This window comes from Carcharhinus amblyrhynchos, chromosome 2 (genome assembly GCF_965287045.1).
Source record: "Carcharhinus amblyrhynchos chromosome 2, sCarAmb.v2.hapA, whole genome shotgun sequence".
NCBI lineage: Eukaryota > Metazoa > Chordata > Chondrichthyes > Carcharhiniformes > Carcharhinidae > Carcharhinus > Carcharhinus amblyrhynchos.
Window position 1 is genome coordinate 81,321,806 of NC_137325.1, and position 24,076 is coordinate 81,345,881.

General features: G+C 40.5%; 1 protein-coding gene and 1 pseudogene across 1 annotated transcript in view; one reads left to right on the top strand and one right to left on the bottom strand.

Annotated features, from left to right (window-relative positions):
* Window positions 1-24,076, bottom strand: part of vps50 (VPS50 EARP/GARPII complex subunit) — a 150,015-nt gene that overhangs the window by 95,033 nt on the left and 30,906 nt on the right. Inside the window, exons 4-8 of the mRNA XM_080207994.1 lie at window positions 22,203-22,274; window positions 16,568-16,621; window positions 7,554-7,624; window positions 506-623; window positions 384-419 (exon numbers count right to left, since the gene is read on the bottom strand). Of these exons, the coding sequence (XP_080064120.1) occupies window positions 384-419; window positions 506-623; window positions 7,554-7,624; window positions 16,568-16,621; window positions 22,203-22,274 (351 nt within the window). The remainder of the gene's footprint in view (window positions 1-383; window positions 420-505; window positions 624-7,553; window positions 7,625-16,567; window positions 16,622-22,202; window positions 22,275-24,076) is intronic.
* LOC145351756 (small nuclear ribonucleoprotein F-like) lies at window positions 1,755-4,202 on the top strand (annotated as a pseudogene).

Genomic DNA, 24,076 nt, shown 5'->3' on the forward strand with positions numbered 1-24,076 from the left:
TTTAAAAGCTAGTCTCAGTAATAATGACCATGAAATTGTTGTCAGTTGTCAGAAAATCCATCTGGTTCACTAATGTCCTTTAGGGAAGGAAACCTGCTCTGACCTATATGTGACTCCAGACCCACAGCAGTGTGATTGACTCTTAATGTCCTATGAAATGGCCAAGCAAACTATTCGGTTTAAGGGCAATTAACAAATGGTGTCCCCATCCCATGAAAGAATAAATTTTAAATATTACATTAGTTCAAAAGCAAACATTTGTTTTGATAGACGGGCAATAAACTTAAAAAAAATCTACTTTAACCCACAAGAAAATTTAGAAATTGGAAATGCTATTACCAGATTTCCCCACAATGTTATGGCATTTGAATAATACAACTTACCTCCAACATCTCACTTAACCGTACATCAGTTCTTTGCTGAAAAAGATAAAAGATTCAATGGGAATACTTAACGCAAAATAAAATAAAACTAAGCTTAAGTTAAATGTGTAAAATGTAGATACCAGTGTTTTAATTGTGCGTAAAGACTTCAGCAGTCCAATCAACAGCTGCCTCTTTCTTTGATTGGCAAGCAGCCCCAAGCTAGCTTGCGTGAAGCCTTCCTTGGCAATATTCAGCTGCCTGCCAAAATAAAAATAACAATATTGATTTCAAACAAGACAAATAATTGTGTAAATGAAATGCAAAGAAAAGGTTTATAATTCCAATACAACAGCAGCGTTAATGCAGCAAAATATCCCAAGATGCTTCATAAAGACATAAGGAAAAGGAATGCTATAGCAGAGGAGGAGGCATTCAGAACAACGAAGGTTTCATCAAAATAGCAGATTTTGCGACTGACCATGAAAAGATCTAAGTGGAAAGGAGGATGAATTTAGGGAAGGGAACCCCAAATAACCCTAGGTGGCTGAAGAGGCACCCACTAAAGATGGTGGATGCATGCATAATGAAAAGAAAATGACAAATGCAAAGCATACTCTACACTATGGGAGCTATATCTGAAAACAATACAAGTGGGCAGAGTTAAATGGCAAGGCAGAAATTCATCAAATCTAATTGAAAAGTTTAATTAGGCAGCAAGTGTCAGGGTTTTCACCAAGAGACAGTGAAGGAACGGCATAGAATTTCCAAGTCAGGATGGTGAGCAACTTGGAGGGGAATTTTCAGGTGTGGTATTACCACGTGTCTGCTGATATTATCCTTCTAGATGGTAGCAGTCGTGGCTTTAAAAGGTGCTGCCTAGGGAGCAGTTCATCATGTAGATGGTATGTTGCCACTGATCATTAGTGATGTCTCATCAACGTTCCCCCAACCATGACAATCAAAGAATTTACTTAATCTACACGTACCAAAGAGTTATCTCTATGCAGTATACAAAGATATTTCCCACCTTTCTTCATTAGGCATTCTGTTTTCCACTTCACTTAAAAAAAACACATTTCTTTTCAACGCTCTCCCACCACAATATAAACTCCTTTATACATAGGACTATTAAAGTGTAATCAAAGCAATAAATGAAGGTTATGAATGAATGTTTATGTTAAGTAAATGTGAATTGAAATATGCTAAGCTGGTGTTAACTGAAAATCCAAACGATCAATTGATTTCCTCCGATTTAGTCACAAATTCCTTTCCAGCAGAATCAAAATTTTAACATGATTATCCACAGTAGACTGTTCAAAACAATATAACTAATAAAAATGATGGAAACGCAGCATCTGTGGGGAAAAAACAGACTTCATGTTCCAGGTCATGATAGTGCTTTACCAGAACAAGATTGGGTAATATATTGGATTATTCCAACAAAAAAAATGATTTTTTTTTCAATAAGTTAATCAGGCATAAAATCATGGAAGAAATGCAAACATTTTTTTAAAAAGCAGGCTGTATGCAATGTATCCTCTCCAATGAATCATGGTCACAGATGCTTTGTCCTGAAGCACCATTTGGTTTTACATAATGGAACCCCATAATCACATACGCTACAATTTGATAATGACATTTCTCTTATATCAAAGACATAAACTATGGATGCAATATTTTCTAAACAGGTAGAAATTCAAGAACTTAACAGAATAACAAATGGGAGGAGAACATAGTCCCTTTAGCTTGCTCCATCATTCAATACAATCACAGTGGACCTTTGGCTTGAACTTCACTTTTTCCACTCATCACCCACATGTCTTGATTCCCAGAGACATCAAAAGTCTGTCTAACTCAACCTCAAATATATTTGGCAATGGAGCATTCACAATCTCTTGGGTGGAGAATTCCAAAGATTCACAATCCTTTGAGTGAAGAAATTTCTTCATATTTCAGTGTCAAATGATTGACCTTTCATCCTGAGACTACAAGCAGTAGTATAGATTCTTCTGCCTGGGAAATCTCAATTTCTTTCAAATGTTGTATGTTTCAATGAGGTCACCTCCCATTCTTCCAAATTCCAAGTAATACAGACCCAATTTGCATACTCTATATCATAGAAAAACCCTCTCATCCCGGGCAGTAATTTAAGCCATCTTTTCTGCACAGTCTCAAATGCAATAACCCTCCTTAAATATGGAGACCAAAACTGTTGATAGTACTCCAAAGTGTGGTCTTAACAAAGCCTGTATAATTGTAGGAAGACTTTCTTCTTCTACTCATATTTGCTTGCAATAAAAGTTTAATATCTTATTTGTCTTCCTAATTGTTCATGGGTGCAGTACCTATCAACAACTTGTAGGGTTACCATTGTTCAGAAACTGAACTGAACCAGCCATTTAAGGCTATGGTTATGAGAGCAAGTTGGAATCTAGGAATTCTGTTGAGAATAACTTCACCTCCAAAGCTTTTCTGCCATCTATAAGACACAAGCCGGATGGAATACACGCTTCTTGCCTGGGTGAGTGCAGTTCCAACAACACTCAAGAAGCTTGACACCATCCAGAACAAAGCAGCCCACTTGATTGGCACCCCATCCACAAATACTCACTCTTGCCACCACCAGTGCAGCACTGTATACCAACTGTAAGGTGCACTGCAGCAAATCGCCATGACTCTTTCAACAGCATCTTTCAAAGCTGCAACCTCTACCATCAAAATAGACAGTAGCATAAACACAGGAACCCCCATCTGCAAATTTCACTCTAAGCCACACACCATCCTGACTGGGAACCATATCACCATTCCTTCACTGTTGTTGGGTCAAAATCCTGGATGTCCCTTCCTAATAATACTGTGGACTATAGCAGTTCAAGTAGCTCACCACCACTCACCTTAAGAGCAATTAGGGATGAGCAATAAATGCTGGCTTGGACAATGGTATCCACATCCCATGAAAGAATTTTTAAAAGAATGTTAACGTTGTTTACTCATACAAGGAACACAAAAGGACCCAATTTTAGCATTTTCATTCTAAGTGCCGATTCGGGGCGTAGTACAGATCCGACTTAGAAATCCGCTTTCAGGTGCCTCCGTACGCTCTCAGCCATCTCCAGTCCAATTCGTGCTGTGGGTGGGGTTTAGTGCTGCTGGAACGATCGCATGCGCAGTTCAGAGCTCCGCAGTTAGAAAAAAAAACAGAAAAAGCGCACCCGTGTCAGATTGCCCGCGAGCCGCAGAAAGGGGAGAAAGCGGCCCCGGAGCGAAAGGCGGGAGCGAGGGTGTACATCGGGGAGTGGGTAAGATGTTTTGGGGTGGGGGGGGCAGGGCGTCTGCTGCCATTCTGTGGGCGATCAATGGGGGGGGAGGGGGGTGGGGTGGTGATCAGTCTGGGTAGTGGGGGGGTGGATAAGGGGGGCAGTGACGCATATGGGTAATTGGGGGGGGTGTGGATAAGGGACACACACACACACACAGAGACACACACACAGAGACACACACACAGAGACACACACACACAGAGACACACACACACACAGACACACTACCCAGACCGATCACCACCCCTGCCCTCCTCCCTTCGCGGAAGTTTACCATTGAATCCAAAACCTTTCCTCAATGGCTTAAATGGTGATAGTGAAGTTAAAATGGGGAATGGAATACAAGGGCTACTTGGCATCAGTCGATGCATATATGAGCATGCAGCTAGCGAACACAGAAGAATATATTAATGGTGCTTTAGTGGGTCACCTTGGCGAAGTTCTAATAAGGTGTAATAATGTCCTGTACATCAGAGGAGTTGAGGAAGAGGAAGAAGATGGAGAAATGAGAGATTAACATTTCTTTTTAATTGAAGAATAACAAGGTGTAGAATTTTTGAGTACTTTTTTTATATTCAGCCATTCGAATATGCTGTATTTGGATTTGCACTGACGAGGTCAGGGGTTTGTACTCTGCTGCAAAGTGTCGATGACAAACTATAATTTAATTGTATATTTTAACTGTTCTAGTTTGACTCTGAACATGTTCAAATGTGAATTCAGGTGTAAGTTAAACCAATAAAACTAGTTTTCAATCCAAAACAAAAGGCAGACAACGATCTGACCTCACTCCCCTCCTCCCGCCTCCAACCAGAGAACGATCTGACCCACCTCCACCCCCACCCCCACTCCCACCACTGATCTGAGTCAGAGAACAGTTGCAAACACTGAGCGCACTCTTCAGAGGCTGGAGCACCTGACTCAGACTTTTATTCAGCAGGTCCCTAAAATCACGGTTCTGGATCAGCGAACACGGTGGTAAAGGGGGAAATGCTGATAGAGTTGGGCAGTAAAATCGGGCCCAAAGTGTCTCTGCACGACATTTAAGAGTTTAAACCTTTAAAAAAAATTCTGCTTTTCTAATTTTACTACCATTGTAAATAAACCCATTCCCCCATATTATACTCCGTCTGACAACTTAATGCACATTAACTTAACCAGTCAGTATATCTTTCTGCCTGTATTCTCCTCAGACCTTGCATTCCCTCTTAGCTTTGTATGATCAGCTAACTTAGATACATTACTCTGTCCTTCTCTCTATGTCTTTAAATGTGTCTTGTAAATAACTGGTGCGCCAAGCACTAATCCACTCAGTTACAGCGTGCTAACTTGAAAATGCCCCATTTATCCCTATTCTGTTTCCTGCCTATTAACCAATCCGCAATCCATGCTAATATATTAACTCCAACTCTACTGTCTTTATCTTGCATTTTAATCTCTTTTCTGGCATCTTATTGAATGCCTTTTGGAAATCCAAGTGTACTAAACTTACTCATTCCCTTTACCCCCCCGTCCTCAAAAAACTCAAGAAAATTGTGAAAAGCATTGCCCTTTCGTTAAACCACATTTACTGGTTTTGATCATACTGTGCATTTCTAATTGTTAAGATTTCCTTAATAATACATTCCAGCACTTCTCTTACATCCGATATCAGGCTGACTGACCTGTGGTTCCCAGTTTACTCTCTCCTTCCTTCTTGAATAGTGGTACAGTTACCAACTTCCAATCTGCCGGGGCTATTCGAGAATCTAGGGAATCTTGGAAAATCATCATCAGCATATTCTCTCTCCTACAGCTATCATTTTAGCACCCGAGAAGGTGTGCCGTCAGTTCCTGGGTATTGTCGGATTTTGATCCTTGAAGTTTCTCCAGTATTTACGTTTTGCTGATATTAATTACCTTAATTTCCTCGCTTTTATTAGTCCCAGGATACCCTCTATTTCTGGTATGTAACTTGTGTCTTTTATTGTGGAGACAGACACAAAATACTTGTTCAATGCTTCTACAATTTTCTCATTCTCCATAATAATTTCTCCTGTCTCTGCTTCTAAGGAACTAATGTTTATTCTTAACTACGCTCTTCCTTTATAAATGCTTGTAAAAGGTTGTAAAATCTGTTTTCATATTCCTGACTAGTTCCCCCTCATATTCCATTTTTTTCCTTTCTTATCAAATGTTTGGTGGTCCACCCTCGTTTCTAAAATATTTTTGGTCCTCAGACTTACAACTATTCTATGTAACGTTAAATGCCTCTTGTTTTGTAATCTAATGCTACCTTTAACCTCTTTAGTTAAGTCATGGATGGATCGCTCTTGCTGCGTTTTTGCTTTTCAAAATGTATGGAAATGTATTTTGCTCAATGTTTTGAATTCTTTAAATGGCTTATTTACCGCCATAGCTTTTAGTTTATTTACCCAATCAAACTTAGCCAGCTCTCCCGCATATCTAAGTGATTGGTTATGCTTTAGTTTAAGATTCTTGTTTGGGACTGGAGTATGTTGTATTTAAACTCAATATGGAATTTAAATATAGTATGATAAACACTTCCCAGTGAATCTTCTACTAGCAGCTTATTAGTTAGCCTTGCCTCATTGGACAATTGTTGGTTCCACACCACACTGTCACTAAAGCATTCTACAAACTCAATTCCCAGAGCAGCTTTGCTAATTTGATTGGCAGCAGTCTATACGAAGGTTAAAACCCTCCGCACTGATTACATGTTCTTTGTTACAAGCTCAAATCATGTCTTCCTTATTGTCCTGCCACGGTATAAACATAATTGCTAGCAGCCCATCAGCTACTCCCACCGAACTTTTCTGGCCCTTGCTATTTCTGGACTAAGTACCGAAGTTACACTAAACCTTTATAAAATACTGGCTGCGCCTCAGGTGGAGTACTGAGATTAATTCTGGAGACCTCACTTGAGGAAGAGCATTAAGGCTTTGGAGTTGGTGCAGAAGAGATTTACTACAATGCTACTAAGGCTGATGAACTTCAGTTCAATGGAAGAGAGGCCAGAGTTGTCTCATTAGGGCTAAGGAAGGTTAAGAGGAAACATTACACAGCAACACAAAATTGTAAATAGTTTTTATAAAGTTAATAAGAAACTGATTGCAGTTCAAAAAGCTCAGCAATCACAGGATAAAGATTTAAAGGGTATTGGCAAAAAAAAAGAGTTGACCTGAGGAAACATTTTTTTTTCAGCCCAATGTCGTGATCATTCTAGCTAAAAGAAAAGTGAAGGGCTCAGGTTTAATGGTAACATAATTGGATGCCTCTATCAAAACATTAGCACAGATACAATGGGCCAAATGACCTCCTCCTGAGTTATCTCATTCTGTCATATATGTTTACTCAAGTTGTTTCTTTTCAAAACCTTAAAACCCATGTTTCTCCAGTCATTTCTCATAACTAAGACATGTAAGAACAGAGATTATCCTTGTTACTTTTCTTTATGTTACCTCAGCTGCCTTTCTCACTTCTCAGTAAAAAAGGGGCACAGAATTCAATGTATAATCTGGACGGCGCATCACATCATTTGATTACAACTTGTTTATTACTGTTTTTGCTTTCTACAAAATTTCTGTTAATTGTTGTCATGTATTCGTCAACCATTTTGAGTCACAAGTCTAGTTAAACCACTAGATCTATTTTCAACTTCATCCTCTGCTTAGTGCACATTTCTATGTCCTATCATATGAAAATTGCCCTTTGGCAAACAATTGAATTAAGCTTATACTTACACCAGTCAGTCAAAACAGATAGTTTATGAATACACAGAAAAATGTATTATTGAAAATGTATTATTACAAAACTATTACAAAATTATTAGCAAACTTTATTTTTTTGGAAAATTAATATCTCTTACCTTCTGGCATTTGTACATATAACTGCTGCCAATTGAAGATTGGCCTGTAGTGACGTGACTCTTTCAAGTTCCTACAAGCAATACGTAAACAAAAAAATAAAACTTCAAATACTTTTAAAGCAGCAACCTTGCCTTTCCCGTAGTAACCTTGTTTTTAAGTGATTTTAAGTTTTTTTACTTAACTTTACTTAAGTTTTAAGTAAAGATAGAAGGATGGTAGAAGATGAGGGCCTAAATGTGATTACTATCACTAGAGAGGTAGTCCTTGATAGACTAATGGGACTGAAGGTGGACAAGTCCCCAGGACAGGATGGAATGCATCCCAGGTTTCTAAAAGAAATGGCAGAGGTGATAGTGGTTGCCTTAGTAATTATTTATCAAAATTCGCTGAACTCCGGGGAAGTGCCGGAAGATTGGAAAACGGCTAATGTCACGCCGCTGTTTAAAAAAGATAGCAGACAAAAGGCAGGGAATTATAGGCCAGTTAGTTTAACGTCTGTAGTTGGAAAAATGCTAGAATCCGTCATCAAAGAAGAAATAGCGAGGCACCTAGAAAAGAATGGTTTGATCGAGCAGACACAGCATGGATTCGTTAAGGGGAAGTCGTGTTTGACAAATTTATTGGATTTCTAAGAGGATGTGACTAGTGCGGTAGACAGAGGGGAACCAATGGATGTGGTGTTTTTAGATTTCCAAAAGGCGTTTGATAAGGTGCCTCACAAAAGGTTGCTACAGAAGGTTAGGGTGCACGGAGTTGGGGGTAAGGTGTTAGCGTGGATAGAGGATTGGCTGTCTAATAGGAAGCAGAGAGTTGGTATCAATGGGTGCTATTCTGATTGGCAGTTGGTGACTAGTGGAGTGCCGCAGGGATCGGTGCTGGGACCTCAACCGTTTACCATTTATGTAGATGATCTGGAGGAGGGGGCTGAGTCTAGGGTGACGAAATTTGCTGATGACATGAAGATGAGTGGAAAAGCAAATTGCGTGGAGGGTGTGGAAAGTCTGCAGAGATCTGGATAGGCTGAGCGAGTGGGCAAGGACCTGGCAGATGGAGTATAATGTTAGCAAGTGTGAGGTTATCCACTTTGGCAGAAATAATAGTAGGAGGGATTATTATTTAAAAGGCGAAAAGCTGCAGCATGCTATGGTGCAGAGGGACCTGGGGGTCCTTGTGCACGAGTTGCAAAAACCCAGTCTGCAGATGTAGCATGTGAGCAAGAAGGCGAATGGAATGTTGGCCTTTATAGCGAGGGGGATAGAAGATAAAAGTAGGGAGGTCTTGATGCAACTGTACAGGGTACTGGTGAGGCCGCAGCTGGGGTACTGTGTGCAGTTTTGGTCGCCGCACTTGCAGAAGGATATCTTGGCCTTGGAGGGAGTGCAGAGGAGGTTCACTAGGTTCATACCGGAGATGAGGGGGTTGGCCTGTGAAGAGAGACTAAATAGACTGGGTCTGTACTCGTTGGAGTTTAGAAGGATGAGGGGGGATCTCATAGAGACGTATAAGATAATGAAGGGGATGGATACGGTAGAGGTAGAGAGATTCTTCCCGCTTAGAAAGGATAGAGGGACTAGAAGACACAGTCTCAAGATAAGGGGGGGTAGTTTAGATCAGAGTTGAGGAGGAACTTCTTCACTCAAAGGGTGGTGAATCTCTGGAATTCTCTGCCCGTTGAAGTGGTGGAGGCTACCTCGCTAAATATATTTAAGTCATGGGTAGACAGTTTTCTGATAGACAGGGGAATTAAGGGTTATGGGGAGAAAGCAGGAAAGTGAAACTGATCCACTTCAGATCAGCCATGATCTTATTGAATGGTGGGGCAGGCTCGAAGGGCTAGATGGCCTACTCCTGCTCCTATTTCTTATGTTCTTATGTACATAGATGCAGATATGACTATTCTCTCAATATTTTGCATAATGTAAAAGATTGTGCTCCAACCTCATGAAAGACTTTCTGCACGTGTTACCTTTTTACCCATGTTACAGCAGAACTTTCAATCAGCTTTGAAATACATTCCATGCTTACACAATGCCTTAAAATTAAGGTTTTTAATACATTTCTGCCAAATAACAAATTAAGGAATTTCATATATAATTAGCATTCTAAGTTAGAGCACAGGTATTTAAGTATTCTCCAACATTCAGACCAATAACATTTCACTGCTACAATAAGATCCTATATGAATTACAGTGCAATGAATCCAGTACAACTTTCACATAAAGCAATAACTGCCATATGCAAGAATTTTACAGTATCAGAAATGCACATACAAACAGATATGTGGCATTGAAATAGAAAATATGGTTTTTCTTTTGCGCACCAACACAATTCGAAAAGACTGCTTCTTTATATTGAACCAAATGTTAATATTCATGCCAGTAACAACTCACTAATCAGTGGATCTCACAGCCTAAAACGATTGGATGAATTTAATTCTGAAATCACAATTAGTTATGTTTTTCAAAACCTGTGAGAGTAAAAAAAAACTTGACAAGATGGAATATTAGAATTGCCTTTTGATTCGTATCCGAAAAAGAACAAAAACAAGTTTAGCAAAAAAATCATGCTTCTGATAACTCTTAATTATTCAAAATCCAGTCTACGTAATTCTGGAAAACACATGATTTGTTCTCTGAATTAATTAATTATATTTCAATTCCCAGTGACTGATTCAAATGATCACACAGGAATATATGTTTTCAGACTTTTACTGTAACAAAGAAAACAAAGAACTAAAATCAACATTGACTGAACATTATTTAGCAAGTGACTAATATACTAAACTACAGAAAAGACATCCCTCCTTAACTTCCAAACATGACCAAAAACCCCAATCTAATTTCCAGCAGGCAGACCCAGTCTAGTGACTCCTTCTCCCAGACACTCTTGAACAAATTTTCCAATATCTTTAAATCAGCATAGGTTCCATCTCTTCAACCCAAAAATATCTCCCATCACATCTGGCCTGTTGGCTAACACAAAGCAACCTTTTCTTCTGCTGTCCATAACTGCTAATGGCTTTTCTGCCCCTCTCTGTGACACACACTCAGATCAGGGTGTCAGAATTAATAAGTTTGGCAGCAGTTTTAAAAATTGATATCTTGCTTTCAATTTGGCTTGACCCAGGCCTGTCATCATGACAACAATTTCACATGGACTTATTGCCAGGTAGAATTACAAACAGTCCACATGCCCCTTTCCATTACTCCATTTTAACTTAAATAAAAAGGAGACAGTTTAAAATATAACCATCTTCTAAAACCGCATTTGGAGTACTGCGTCCAGTTCTGGTCACCTTACTACCGGAAGGACGTGGAGTCTCTGGAAAGGGTGCAGAGGAGGTTTACCAGGATGTTGCCTGGCATGGAGGGGCTGGGTTACGAGGAAAGGTTGGAGAAACTGGGACTGTTCTCCTTGGAAAGACGGAGATTGAGGGGGGACATGATAGAGGTATATAAGATACTGAAGGGAATAGACAGAGTCAATAGTGAGAGACTGCTCCCTAGATTGGTTACAAATACAAGAGGACATGATTTAAGGGTGAGGGGGGAGAGGTATAATTTGGATATGAGAGGAAGGTTCTTTACGCAGAGAGTTGTGGGGGTATGGAACGTGCTACCGAGTAGGGTGGTGGAGGCGGGAACGTTGGACTCGTTTAAGGTTCAGTTAGATAGGCACATGAGTGAAACGAGGACGGAGGGTTATGGTAGGGGTTATTAAATAAGGGTTAGAACCTCGGGAGACACCGGAAAGGCAGGCTTGTGATTAACGTTTTTGTCTTTTTATTCCGCAGGTGGAGGTCCACCTCGTTGTCAAACGAGGGGCATGCACACGGTGGGTCATGCGTGGGCTGCTCTTGGAGGTTCCGGGAGTGGCCTAGTACTTCGTGTCGGTGTGTGTGCTTGATCCTGGACCGGTAGACGGGCGCTGCAACAGCTCGGTGACTAGCACTGCTAGCTGTGCAGATACATGGATTTGGGCCTGTGTCTGTGGGAGTTTGTGCATTCTCCCTGTGGATGCGCGGGTTTCCTCCGGGCGCTCCGGTTTCCTCCCACACCCCAAAGATGTGCTCTTAGGCTGATTGGTTTTACCAAATTGACACTATTCTCCCCTGAATCTGGCTAAGTCAGGGGTTCTATTTGTAGATACGCAGGGTAGAATAGGTGTAGGGTGATGCGGCGGCGCGGGCTTGTTGGGCCGAAGGGCCTGTTTCCCGTGCTGGGTTGTTTTTTGTTCTTTGTAAAACTTCACATTTGTAGCAGCTGGAATAAGTTTAACATTCCCACTGAGAATTCAATACATTTACCTGCGTAAATTAAATCTTAGAATGTGATACTTATTATACTGATATTCCTGAACAACTTATATTTTGTTCTTATTGTTTGAGATAATGGAACACAATTTTAATTATAATTTTATATCCTCTCCCTCAGTAACTCTTATGGTATTAGGTTAAAACATTTATTAAGACTGACTAAATCTGCTTATGTAGTAAAAAAAAATCAGTTGTCACTAGTAAATTCACAAGATGATGACATCAACCAACGAGAAATACTACCTGCTTATATACCAAATCATACAAACATGTTTAGATAGAAATGAATACTAATCCAGACTGTAACCAGTAGATCTTTTGTAGCACTGTGGAAAAAGAGATGAATCTATAAAAAAAATTTTGATGCAAGCAACAAAAATTTGTGCCTCTTAGTGCGTCTGTTACCTTCCAAATTCTCTGCTTTTGTGATTTTCCTTATCCTTTGACTATTGTAATGAGTTTTACACCTCTATTTTATTTCCCTTCGATTTAATTATTTAAGACATTTATTTCAGCGATTAGTTTTCGTTTGTTTTGTCTTTATTTCCCTCTGCAACCCAGTAAAACAAAAGCACAATGACAGCTCGGTAGGAGTGAAGTAGTGAACAAGGTAGAATTGTAATCTTAAGCAATATTCAACAGAGGAAAAGCACGTTGGTATCTACATTCAGCAAGGGTAGACCCACCATGCTGGAAAGTAATAATGAAAGATGAATGCATAAGATTTGGGAAATAAAAGAATTGTAGTAAGAGCAGGCAGCGGTCAAAAGAAAGAGAAATGGTGGAGCCAAGAGAGAAATGAATGTGGTTGTGGAAGCATACAGAACAAGTTTTTATACAAAGCTTCCCAGAGGCAGTGCAGAAAGGGCTAATTCAGTCAGCGCACAAAAGCACCAGGCAATTGGCTTAATAATTTCAGGTACTGCAATTAGAACCATATACTTATCAATAGAGTGAATAAATATTGAACTAAATTGCCAAATCATATTATGCAAATGAAAATAAGTTATGATCAGACTGTGACGTGATCTTCATTGAATCTTGAGAGCTGCATTCAATTCTGGTTGTGAAGACACAAGATTGTCATTCAAACACTGAAGGCTATGCAAAGAGCCACAAGACTCAGCTACACTATAAATAGTCTGAATTATGAGCAAGATTATAGAATTTGGGGTTGCTAGTCTGGGAAAGAAGGCATCCAAGAGGTAATCTCAGAAGGATATGAGATTTCTCAGACAGTGGAAAAGATATATCTAGAATATTATTTAAAAGTAGCTTGCAAAAGTGGGACATAGCCTTTAAAAATATCCACTGCTTATAAGAGAGGATAAAGAAGTTAAGCTTTGCCCCTCTCCTGCCTGTAACAGCAGAGTTTTGGATGACCTCAAGTTTATCAAAGATAGAATCTGTGAGGCCAACCAGGAGTCCATTGAAATAGGCATGTCTGGAGTTAACAAAGGTGTGAGTAAGTATTTCAGCAGCAGATGAGTTGAGACAGTTGGAAGATGTGACAGAGATGAAAACACTGATAATGTAGCGATAGTACAAATGTAAGGTTAGAAGTTCATCTCAGAGTCAAATATGACATCAAGATTGCAAACAGAATAGTTTTGTCTTCCGCCAGGGAGGGGTTGGAGTCAGTAGTTTGAGCAAGGACCAATGACAATGACTTCATTCTCAGGACATTCTCCTCCTGAGAATGTCCTGGTACCCTCTCCTCAAGGTTTCACTTATGAGATCGGGTTTTAAGAGATACATATGAGAGATACACCTAACAGGTGAATCTAGACTGATGGTATCGAGGGCACGATATATCTTACTCACGTAAGCGCAGACTTATTTCCTTCCATGGAATGCGAGTATCACTGGCTAGGTCAGCACTTATTGTCCCCAATTGTCCTTTTGTTTATCATTCATAGCATGTGGGCATCGCTGACTTGGTGAATTGCCTTCGAGCTGATTAACTTGCCAGCCATTTCAAAGGGCACTTAAGAGTCAACCATATTGCTGTGAATTTGGAGTCATACGTAGGCCAGACCAGTAAAGGATGGCACTTCCTAGTGCAAGAAATTCCTACTGCAGGAAAGGATGTCCCAAGGCATGGTACACTGGGGAGACCATGCAGACGTTACAACAACGGATGACAATCACCAAGCAGGAGTATTCCCTTCCAGTCAGGGAACACTTCAGCAGTCACAGGCATTCAGCCTCTTATCTTCAGGTAAGCATTGTCCAAAGCAGCCTTCACGACACACGACAACACAGAACTGCTGAGCAGAAACTGATAGCCAAGTTCCGCACACGAGGACAGCCTCAACCGGGATCTTAGGTTCATGTCACACTATCTGTAACCCCCATGACTTGCCTGGGCTTGCAAAATCTTTCTAACTGTCCTGGAGACAATTCACATCTCTTTAACCTGTGCTTAACCCTCTCTCCACTCACATTGTCTGTACCTTTTAAGACTTGATTATCTGTAAAGACTCGCATTCCAACCATTATCTTATAAATTGAGTTTGAGTCTGTGTATGTCCTGTTTGTGAACACAACTCTTCACTCACCTGAAGAAGGAGCCTGAGACTCTGAAAGCTAGTGGTGCCAAATAAAACTGCTGGGCTTTAACCTGGTGTTGTGAGACTTCTTACTGTGCTTACACCAGTCCAATGCCGGCATCTCCACATCATCACTTCCTAGTGAACCAGATGGGTTTTTACAAAGTCGACGATGGTTTCACGGTCATCATTAGACTTTTAATTCCAGACTGAATTCAGATTTCATCATCTGCCACGGTGGGTCCCCAGAGCATTATCCTGGGTCTCTGGACTACTCACTATGCCACTGCTTCCCCTTGGATCACTGCAGCTCATGTCCAGTAGCCACACCAGCAGCACTGTTAGGAAAGGAGACCCAGAATTTTGACCAGTGACCATTAAGGAATGGTGATGTAGTACCAAGTCAAGATGCTGCATGGCTTGATGGCGAATTTGCAGTTGGTGTTTTTCCATGCATTTTTTGCCCTGACCCTTCTAAGTAGTTGAAGTTGTGAGCTTGGAAGGTGTCTTCGAAAGAGCCTTAATGCATTTCTTCAGTGCACCTTGTGTATCGTACTTCCTACTACCACTGCGCATTGATGATGAGATGTGAATGTTTAAGGTGGCAAATGGGTGCCAATCAAGCAAGTTGTTTTATGTTGATGGTATTGAGCTTACTGAGTGTTGTTGGAACTGAACTCATCCTGGCAAATGGAAAGTATTCCATCATACTTCTTAATTGAATCTTTAGCTGGAGGGCAGACTTTGGAAGGTCAGTTACTTGCTGCAGAAGGGCAGCACAGTGGCACAGCAGTTAGTACTGCTGCCTCTTGGCGCCAGGGACCCAGGTTTGATTCCTGGCTTGGGTCGTTGCCTGTCTGTGTGAACTCTGCACCTTCTTCCCGTATCTGCATGGGTTTCCTCCGGGTGCTCCGGTTTCTTCCCACAGTCCAAAAAATGTGCAAGTTAGGTGAATTGACCATGCTAAATTCTCCATCAGTGTACCCGAGCAGGCGCCGGAGTGTGGCGACTAGGGGATTTTCACAGTAACTTCATTGCAGTAAGTTTACTTGTGACGCTAATAAATAAGCTTTAGAATTCCCAAGCTTTGACCTGCTGTAATAGCTACAGTATTTATATGGCTAGTCCAGTTCAGTTTCTGGTCAATAATGAATGTCAGGATGTTGCTAGTAGGGGTTTCTAGCGGTGGTATTGCCACTGAATATTAAGGGGCAATGGTTGGATTCTCTCTAATTGGAGATGGTCTTTACCTAGTACTTCGGCAGCATGAGCATTACTTGCCACTTATCTGCCCAAGCCTGGATATTGTCCAGGTCATGCTGCATTTGGACTACTTCAACGTATGAAGAATTATGATTGCTTAAGCTGTGCAGTCATGAGCATACAGCTTCACTTCTGATCTTATGATGAAGGGAGTCATTGATGAAGTAGCTAAAGATGGTTGGACCCAGGAAACTACCGAGAAACTCCTGCAGTGATGTCCTGGAACTGAGAAAAGTGATCTCCAACCAGCTGTTCTTCTTTGAAGCAAAATGCTGTTGTGTTCACCTACTGGGTGTAGCTGAGGTTATTTACAAACCCAACTCAACTTTTGACAAAAGGATTATTGACATGAAACTGTTTTCACTCTCTACAGATGCTGCTAGACCTGAATATTTCCAGCATTTTTGGTTTTTGTTTTAGATTAATAATAAATTCATTTTTTGGAAAATAGTTTTGCCACTGAATTTGCACTCTAGGTTATATTCAGTTTTTAATCTGTTACCCAGGATTTTCAATAAGTCTCTTGAATCAGCTGCTAAATGTGGCTCAAGTTCAGTCCAAGAATACCAGCTTTTCCCTTCTTGAAAAGTTATGGACCTTTCCATTGCATTACAGTTGGGTTGAGGAATAAACTAATTTCTCATTCTTCATATTCATAAATACTAGAATATAAGTGATTTGGTGCAGTGCAACATTGTGCAATAAATTGTATATCCCATGTGGCTTACCTCAAATGTACTGAACTCCATAAAATAGTGCCAAAGTCAGTGAAAATCCTGGTTTCTAAGTGATATTACTGTTCAAACCATTTGGTTGGTATCATTTTTGATTGGAATCATTTTCATACATTTATTTGGATTGAATAAAAATGGTGATCTCATACCTTCACATACGCAGCTTGTTTTTCAAGGATTAAATCTGCAACTTTCTTTGATACCTGTGAAGAAAAACAGTTTATTACAGATTCTTGTATCTATATTGCCTGGACAAATTTAAGAATTTTCCTATTGCACAAATCAAATGCTTTTAATTTTGCTGAGAATATTTACTAAAATGTAGACTCCCTGTGCCAGTGGTGCTTCTGTCCATAAACATAAGCTTCATAACTAGAGGAGTATATCATAATACAGACTTGGAAGGTACTGGACCAAGTAATCAAGTCAAAAACTTACTTAGGTAACTAAATTGGAAACTATGAAATTCTGTACTTCATTTTCTACATACTCCAATTGGAGTCACAGAGTATATGCAGACAGCAGGTTTGGTTCAAGCATTTAACTGAACTGTCCACCATAAAAAACTGACTATATTTTATAATCATCCCTCTCACAGAGCAATAATTCCTAAATATGTTGCAGGTCACTCAAGGATGCATGCAAGCTACCTTCTGAATGCCAGAGAAATTCCAAATACAAAATCTTAATCAGGGCTTCAAGTCTTGTACAAAGTCTAACAGGCAGCCTACATCATACAGGAAATGTAGCTGGCTTGCTTTGAACATTTTTAATAAGTATTTTGCATTGGGATGGTTCTTCCTAGACATTCTCCTGTAGTTTAAAGTAAGCTAGAAAACATATACTCAATAGCTCATATAGCCATTTTTGTCTCCTGAACACAACATCTCAGAGTAGGATGCAATTGCACAAGTGGCTTTCCACAACTCAGCCAAGCAACCAATCTGATTATAATATGGACTTAATTTTTTTTCACAATCATATCAATGATTTAGATGAGGGGACTGAGTGTAGTATATCAATGTTTGGTAAAATAAGCAACAAGGCTGTGAAAGGATCGGAATAGAATGAGTGAGTATGCAAGAACATGGCAGATGAATAAAAGGTGGAAAAGTATGAAGATATCCATCTTGATTGGAAGAATAGGAAAGCTTTTTTTAAATGGTGAGAAGTATGTAATGTTGGTATTCAGAAGAGCTGGGCTGGTCTTGTAAGTCATCAAGTTAGCATACAAGTACACTAAGAATTTAGGAGGCAAATGATACATTAGCTTTACCAAAGAGACTAGAGTACAAGAATTAAGGAAATCATGATACAATTGCATAGGGCCTTAATGAGATCACATCAGAAGTAGTGCACAGTTTTGACCTCTTCACCAAAAGACGACATACACGCTTTGGAGGGAGTGCACACAAGTTCACGAGACTCCTTCCTATGTGGAGAGACTGGGTATGCTAGGCTCAAAAGTTAAAAGGATGTGTGTTAATCCAATTGAAGCATATAAGTAGGAATTTTACCAGCACGCGAGCCTCGCTTCTAGGGGTGGGCAAGGCTTGGAGAAGGACATTCTACATTGGCCTTGAGCAGATTCGTGCAAAACTTGGATGGGTGTGCCAGTAAAATTCCACCCATAAAATCCTTAAGAGATTTGACAGGGTGGATGTTGGAAAGATATTTCCTTTGGCTAGGGAATCTAGAACATGGAGTAAAAATTTGAGAACTGGTGGGGGGGGGGGGGGGTGCAGGAGAGAGGCAGCCACTTAAGATTGAAGTGAGAAGAATATATTCACTCAAACGTTGTGAATCTTTTGTGTTCTCAGCCCCAGAGAGCTTTGGATGCTCATTTGTTGAGTATATTACAGACAGGACACAAGAACATGAGGTAGGAACAGCAGTAGATCCTGCTATCCCTCAAGCCTGCTCTGCTATTCAGTATGATTAAGGTTAATACTTGACTTCAATTTCACTTGCCTGCCTTTAATATATTCAATGAATGAACACCCACAACCACTGGGTAAAGACTATGAAAGACTCACAATCCTTTAAGTCCTCCTCACTTTAGTCCTAAATGATTGATTCGGGGAACTAAGGAGTCTGGGAATATTGCAGGGAGGTTGCGGTAGATCAGCCATGATCCTTTTGCATGGCAGGACAAGTGTGAAGGGCTAAACAGTCTACGCCTGCTCCTTTTTCCAACATTCTTATGCTTTTACTCTTACTTTATGACACTAAAAGAGTGCCTGTGGACGTTTCAATCATTACTGTTAAGTTTACCAGTTAGGCATACAACTCCAGCAAGTATTACTGGAGGCTAATCAGGTGCGGACAACAAGATAGATGTCCCAACTTTAACCCTGGCTAATTGTAGAATCCCCAATACCTACCCACAAGTGAAGTTAGTTACTTAGCTGATATTAGAGACTGAACTGAGGGCATCTGAGCAAATATGCTCCAAAATGACATCAAACAGTAGCCATTGAACTAATTTACAGGATCTCATTAATAATCTAAAATACTTTTCCATAATAATGATTTTTATTGATAATTGTTTTCAAAATTTGTTGGTGATATAAGCTGATCATATAAATAATAAAACCACCACTGGGTCAAGTTCAGGAATCCCCCCTTTCCCCTCCACAAAACAGCACTTTGGGGGTATTTTCACATAGTTGGTAGTATTACAAGAAGTTGGATCAACAACTCGTTCCCAAGAATAAATAGATGACTTGTCAATGGCACCTGCATCCTAGAAATGACCATTGAAAAATGGTTTATTAGTATAATTTTCTGGTTATAACTACTATAAACAATAAATTATAGCATTCTCAAGTTGTGATATTGCATCAAATAGCAGATCATAGAGCCACAGAACGCCTACAATGCAGAAAAAGTTCATTTGGCTATCAATTGCTCATCCCACTTCCATGCCTTTGCCCCACAGCCCTGCAAATTTTTCTTTTGGGTACCTGTCCAATTGCCTTTTGAAAGCCACAAGTGAACTTGAATCCATCACACTCGCAAACAGTGTATTCCAAACTCTAACCACTTGCAGCATATAAGTAATTTCCCTCATGTCACAGTTGGTTGTTTCACCAATCATTTTAAAATCTGTATCCTCTGGTCCTTCCTCAATGAGAACAATTTATCTGTCTACTCTGCCCATCTTGTCCCAATATTTTTAATGAGAATATCCCAATCTCTTTAATCTATCCATTTAACTGAAATCCCGCAACCCTGGAATAATTCTCATAAGTTGAATAATTCTCAGAAACAGTTTCTGGGCTCTCTGAAGAGCCTTCACATTCTTCTGAAATTATGGAGTCCGGTACTGGACACAATAATCCAGTTGAGGCCAAACCTGTCATTCACTTACATCAAGTGAATCACTGGTCCAAGTACTGATCCTTGGGGACTTCAAAAACAACTGTTCAACTGTTTCCTCTCACTCAGCCAAAGTTTCCATGCTCCTTCTGTCCCTTTCCATCCTGCCTCTGTCCCTTTCAATGTTCAGTGTCAATCATGTGGAGCTGCGTATTGGTCAGATTTTGAGCTTTTACTTCCAATCCCATACTGACCTCTGTCTGATTTCCTACATTGTTCCAATTCAGTTTAATGTATGGTTCAGGGTCATCACCTTTCTCCTGGACATTCTGATCCCAACAACTGTTACTAAAAACTTCAGATCTTAATTTATAGTCTCTATTTTCTTCACAAACACAAAATTCCTGAAGTAAGTTTGAACAGACAGGGACCAGGGAATGAAGATAACAAAGTTGATATTTGGGGTGGAGTTCTTCCATCAACACATAAGAACATAAGAAATAGGAGCAGGAGTAGGCCATCCAGCCCTTCGAGCCTGCCCCGCCATTCAATAAGATCATGGCTGATCTGTCGCTGCTCAGTTCCACTTTCCCGCCCTCTCCCCATAACCCTTAATCCCCTCTCTTATCAAAAACCCATCAACCCGCGTCTTAAAAATATTTAGCGAGGCAGCCTCCACCACTTCAACAGGCAGAGAATTCCAGAGATTCACCACCCTTTGAGTGAAGAAGTTCCTCCTCAACTCTGTTCTAAACCACCCCCCTTTTATCTTGAGGCTGTGCCCCCTAGTCCTACTGTCTTTTTTGAGCGGGAAGAGTCTCTCCACCTCTATCCTATCCATCCCATTCATCATCTTATACGTCTCAATGAGATCTCCCCTCATTCTTCTAAACTCTAACGAGTACAAGCCTAGTTTATTCAGCCTCTCCTCATAGCTCAACCCCCTCAACTCCGGTATCAGCCTAGTAAACCTCCTCTGCACTCCCTCCAAGGCCAAAATATCTTTGCGCAGGTGCGGCGCCCAAAACTGCACACAGTACTCCAGCTGCGGCCTCACCAATGCCCTATACAGCTATACATAATACATATACATATACATAATACCTATACATAATACTGCGGAAGAGGAATGGGACAGGATCTATGGTATTACGATCTTTTGTGAGATATTTTCCCCCAGGCTGCTCATTATTTCTCACTTCCACATCTTCTTGCTAATGGAGCTCTTCCATGTGTTTCCATTTCACCCAGTTTCCACCACCACTATCCCTGTCACCAACAACTGCCTAAGGATTCTAGTATCCTTTTGATATGTTTCCATTTTCTCACCAATGATTTTTTTCAAACTATTAATTCTCTCTCCATTTTACTCTATTTTGTCCAACCTGACAGAAACTAATACTTAATCCCACACTTCTGAAGGGTATACACCCAATACATCAAAACCTGTTTTTTCTCTCCAGATACGCTGACTGACACCTTGTGCAATGCAGCATTTGATTTTTTTTTGACCCAAATTCATGAGGGTGATATATTTGTCTGGAGCAGTTGTTCTCAAAATTTGCTTGGTACAGTGTTCTGCAGAACATAACTTTATAATTAGAAAAAGACTCAAGCTTGCAGGCATCTTCCGTTGATCAGAATAAAACTTCTGTTCATTTACAAAATCCCTAAATTGTTGAAATAAAATACTTAAAATTCATCTTACCGCTTATAATACAAGATTATTGTCAAACTCTAGCTTCATTATTGTCTTCTAAAACTTCAAGATTAAAATCTTATATACAAAAAAACTTTAGTCAACAAGTAATAAAGGCTACTCTGGCCCTCTGATCATATTTACCACAGAAAAATTAACCATGTCAACAATATTGTAATGCCAGATGAACAGACTGACTCCATAGGGTTACCTATAGACAAGTCATGATGTGAAGACGCTGGCTTTGGACTGGGGTGGACACAGTAAGAAGCCTCATGACACCAGGTTAAAGTCCAACAGGTTTTTTTGGAATCACGAGCTTTCGGAGTGCTGCTCCTTCATCAGGAGCTCACCTGATGAAGGAGCAGCAGTCCAAAAGCTCATGGTTCCAAATAAACCTAATGGACTTTAACCGAGTAGTGTGAGGCGGTGAAGCTTTGGTCGCTCTTTGTCCGTTGTCTCTTCACCGTATTTGCTGGGGTACCTACTTCATGCTCACCACCTCACCGGCTCCTGCGAGTCGAGGGTGGGTGCGAGGTTTAAAGACTCGTTGTCCGTAGGTCGGTCCGGTCTCCTGCGGTCTTGTACCAGTGTCCTCAGCATTCGCGAGCTCGTGCCTGTCCGTGCTGCTGCACGGCTTGCACCTGACTCAAAAGTCTGCTGCCGCCAAAGAGAAAACACATCGTAGACCAAGGATTTGCCTGCGTGTGCTTTGACTACTTACCTTAATTTTCTCCAAAATAATTAATAATGAAGATACTTACAGCACCTTGCTGTTGTTTCAGTTTATCCCTGTATTCTTCCAGATCTTGTAGATTGAGAACAGAGGGGAGTTTCTGTGGACAAACAAGAAACCAGCAAATCAACATCCTACAGATAAACTAAGGAATGGTCATTGCATTGGAAAAATAATGTACTTGAAAATCAATGCACACTTACGAGAGCAATCTTATGGTGTTGTAAATTATTTTCAAAACAAGTTAATTCTCAGCAAAATTAATTTTGAGGGGATTCAGTGCAGCATTTACTGACAGAGTCAAACAATTTAACAGCACAGAAGGCCATTCAGCTCATCGTGTCTGCACCGACTTCTGAAGGAGGTACCCAACTCATCTCATTCTCCAACTCTATGTCTGCACCTCTAAATTCAACACTTTCAAACACGCATCCAGTTCTCTTTTGAAAACTCCCACAGTATCCACCTCCAAAATTCTCTCCACCATCACAGTCCAAATCCCAACAATTCTGAGTAAAAAAAGTTCATCCTCATTTCACTCCTAGATCTTTTAATCCACATCTTAAAAGTTGTGACCCCCTAGTCACTGACATACCAACTCATTGTTACACTAAAATTATTCATAATTTTGAACAACTCAATAACGTCACCTCTTAATCTTCTCTGCTCCAAGGAGAATAAATAGTCAAGCTTGTGGTACAGGTCGTATTTCTGAGATTACTACCTTGGAGGCCCTGGGTTTCAATCCTAACTCCTGAAACTGGTCCTGCAAGACCTCAAAGCTGTCCCTCCCTATATTGATAGTTCCCACTTGAACCACAATGTCTGGTTGTTCACCCTCGCTTTCCAGAAGTTTGTCTAGCTGATTTGTTGCATCCTGAACCCTTGCACCAGACTACACAGGACTCACAAAACCAGCTGCAAACTAGACAGTCTACCCATCAAATTACTGAGTCACTCACTATTATCACCTCTCTGATGGGTCTACCAGCCTCCCTCTCTTTTCCCAGTGTAGCCTTGGGCACCATGGTACTGTGGTTTTTCCCTCAAGATATCTACCCCAACTCACTTTGTTGTTCACTTCATAGGCATCTAAAATTTCACATCAGATTGAGGTATCTAAATGGATACAAAATTGCTTCTTGACAGAAGTCAGAGGGTGGTTGTAGAGAGTTGCTTTTCAAATTGGAGGCCTGTGAACAGCGGTGTACCTCAGGGATCAGTGCTGGGCTAATTCTTATTTGTCATTTATATTAATGATTTGGATGAGAATATAGGGGACATGGTTAGTAAGTCTGCAGATGATACCAAGATTGGTGGCATGGTGGACAGTGAAGAAGGTTATCTCCAATTGCAGTGACATTGTGATCAATTGGACCAGTAGGCTGATGAATGACAGATGGAGTTTAAGTTAGGCAAATGCGAGGTAATGCATTTTGGTAGATTGAACCAGGGCAGGACTTACTCAGTTAAGAGTAGGGCACTGGGGGGAGCTACAGAACAAAGAGATCTAGGGTACATGTTCATAGCTCCTTGAGAGTAGAGTCACAGTGGACAGAGTGGCGAAGAAGGCATTCCAGCATGCTTGGTTTCATCAGTCAGAACGTTGAACACAGGAGTTGGGACGTCTTGTTGAGGTTGTACAAGACATTGGTAAGACCACACTTGGAATACTGTGTGCAATTCTGGTCACCCTATTATAGAAAGGGTGTTACTATTCTAGAAAGAGTGCAGAAAAGATTTACTAGGATGCTCCCAGGACTTGATGGATTGAGTTATAAGGAGAGGTTGAATAGACTGGGGCTTTTTTCTTTGGAGCATAGGAGGGTGAGGGGTGACCTTATAGAGGTCTATAAAATAATGAGGGGCGTAGACAAGGTAATAGTCAATATCTTTTCCCAA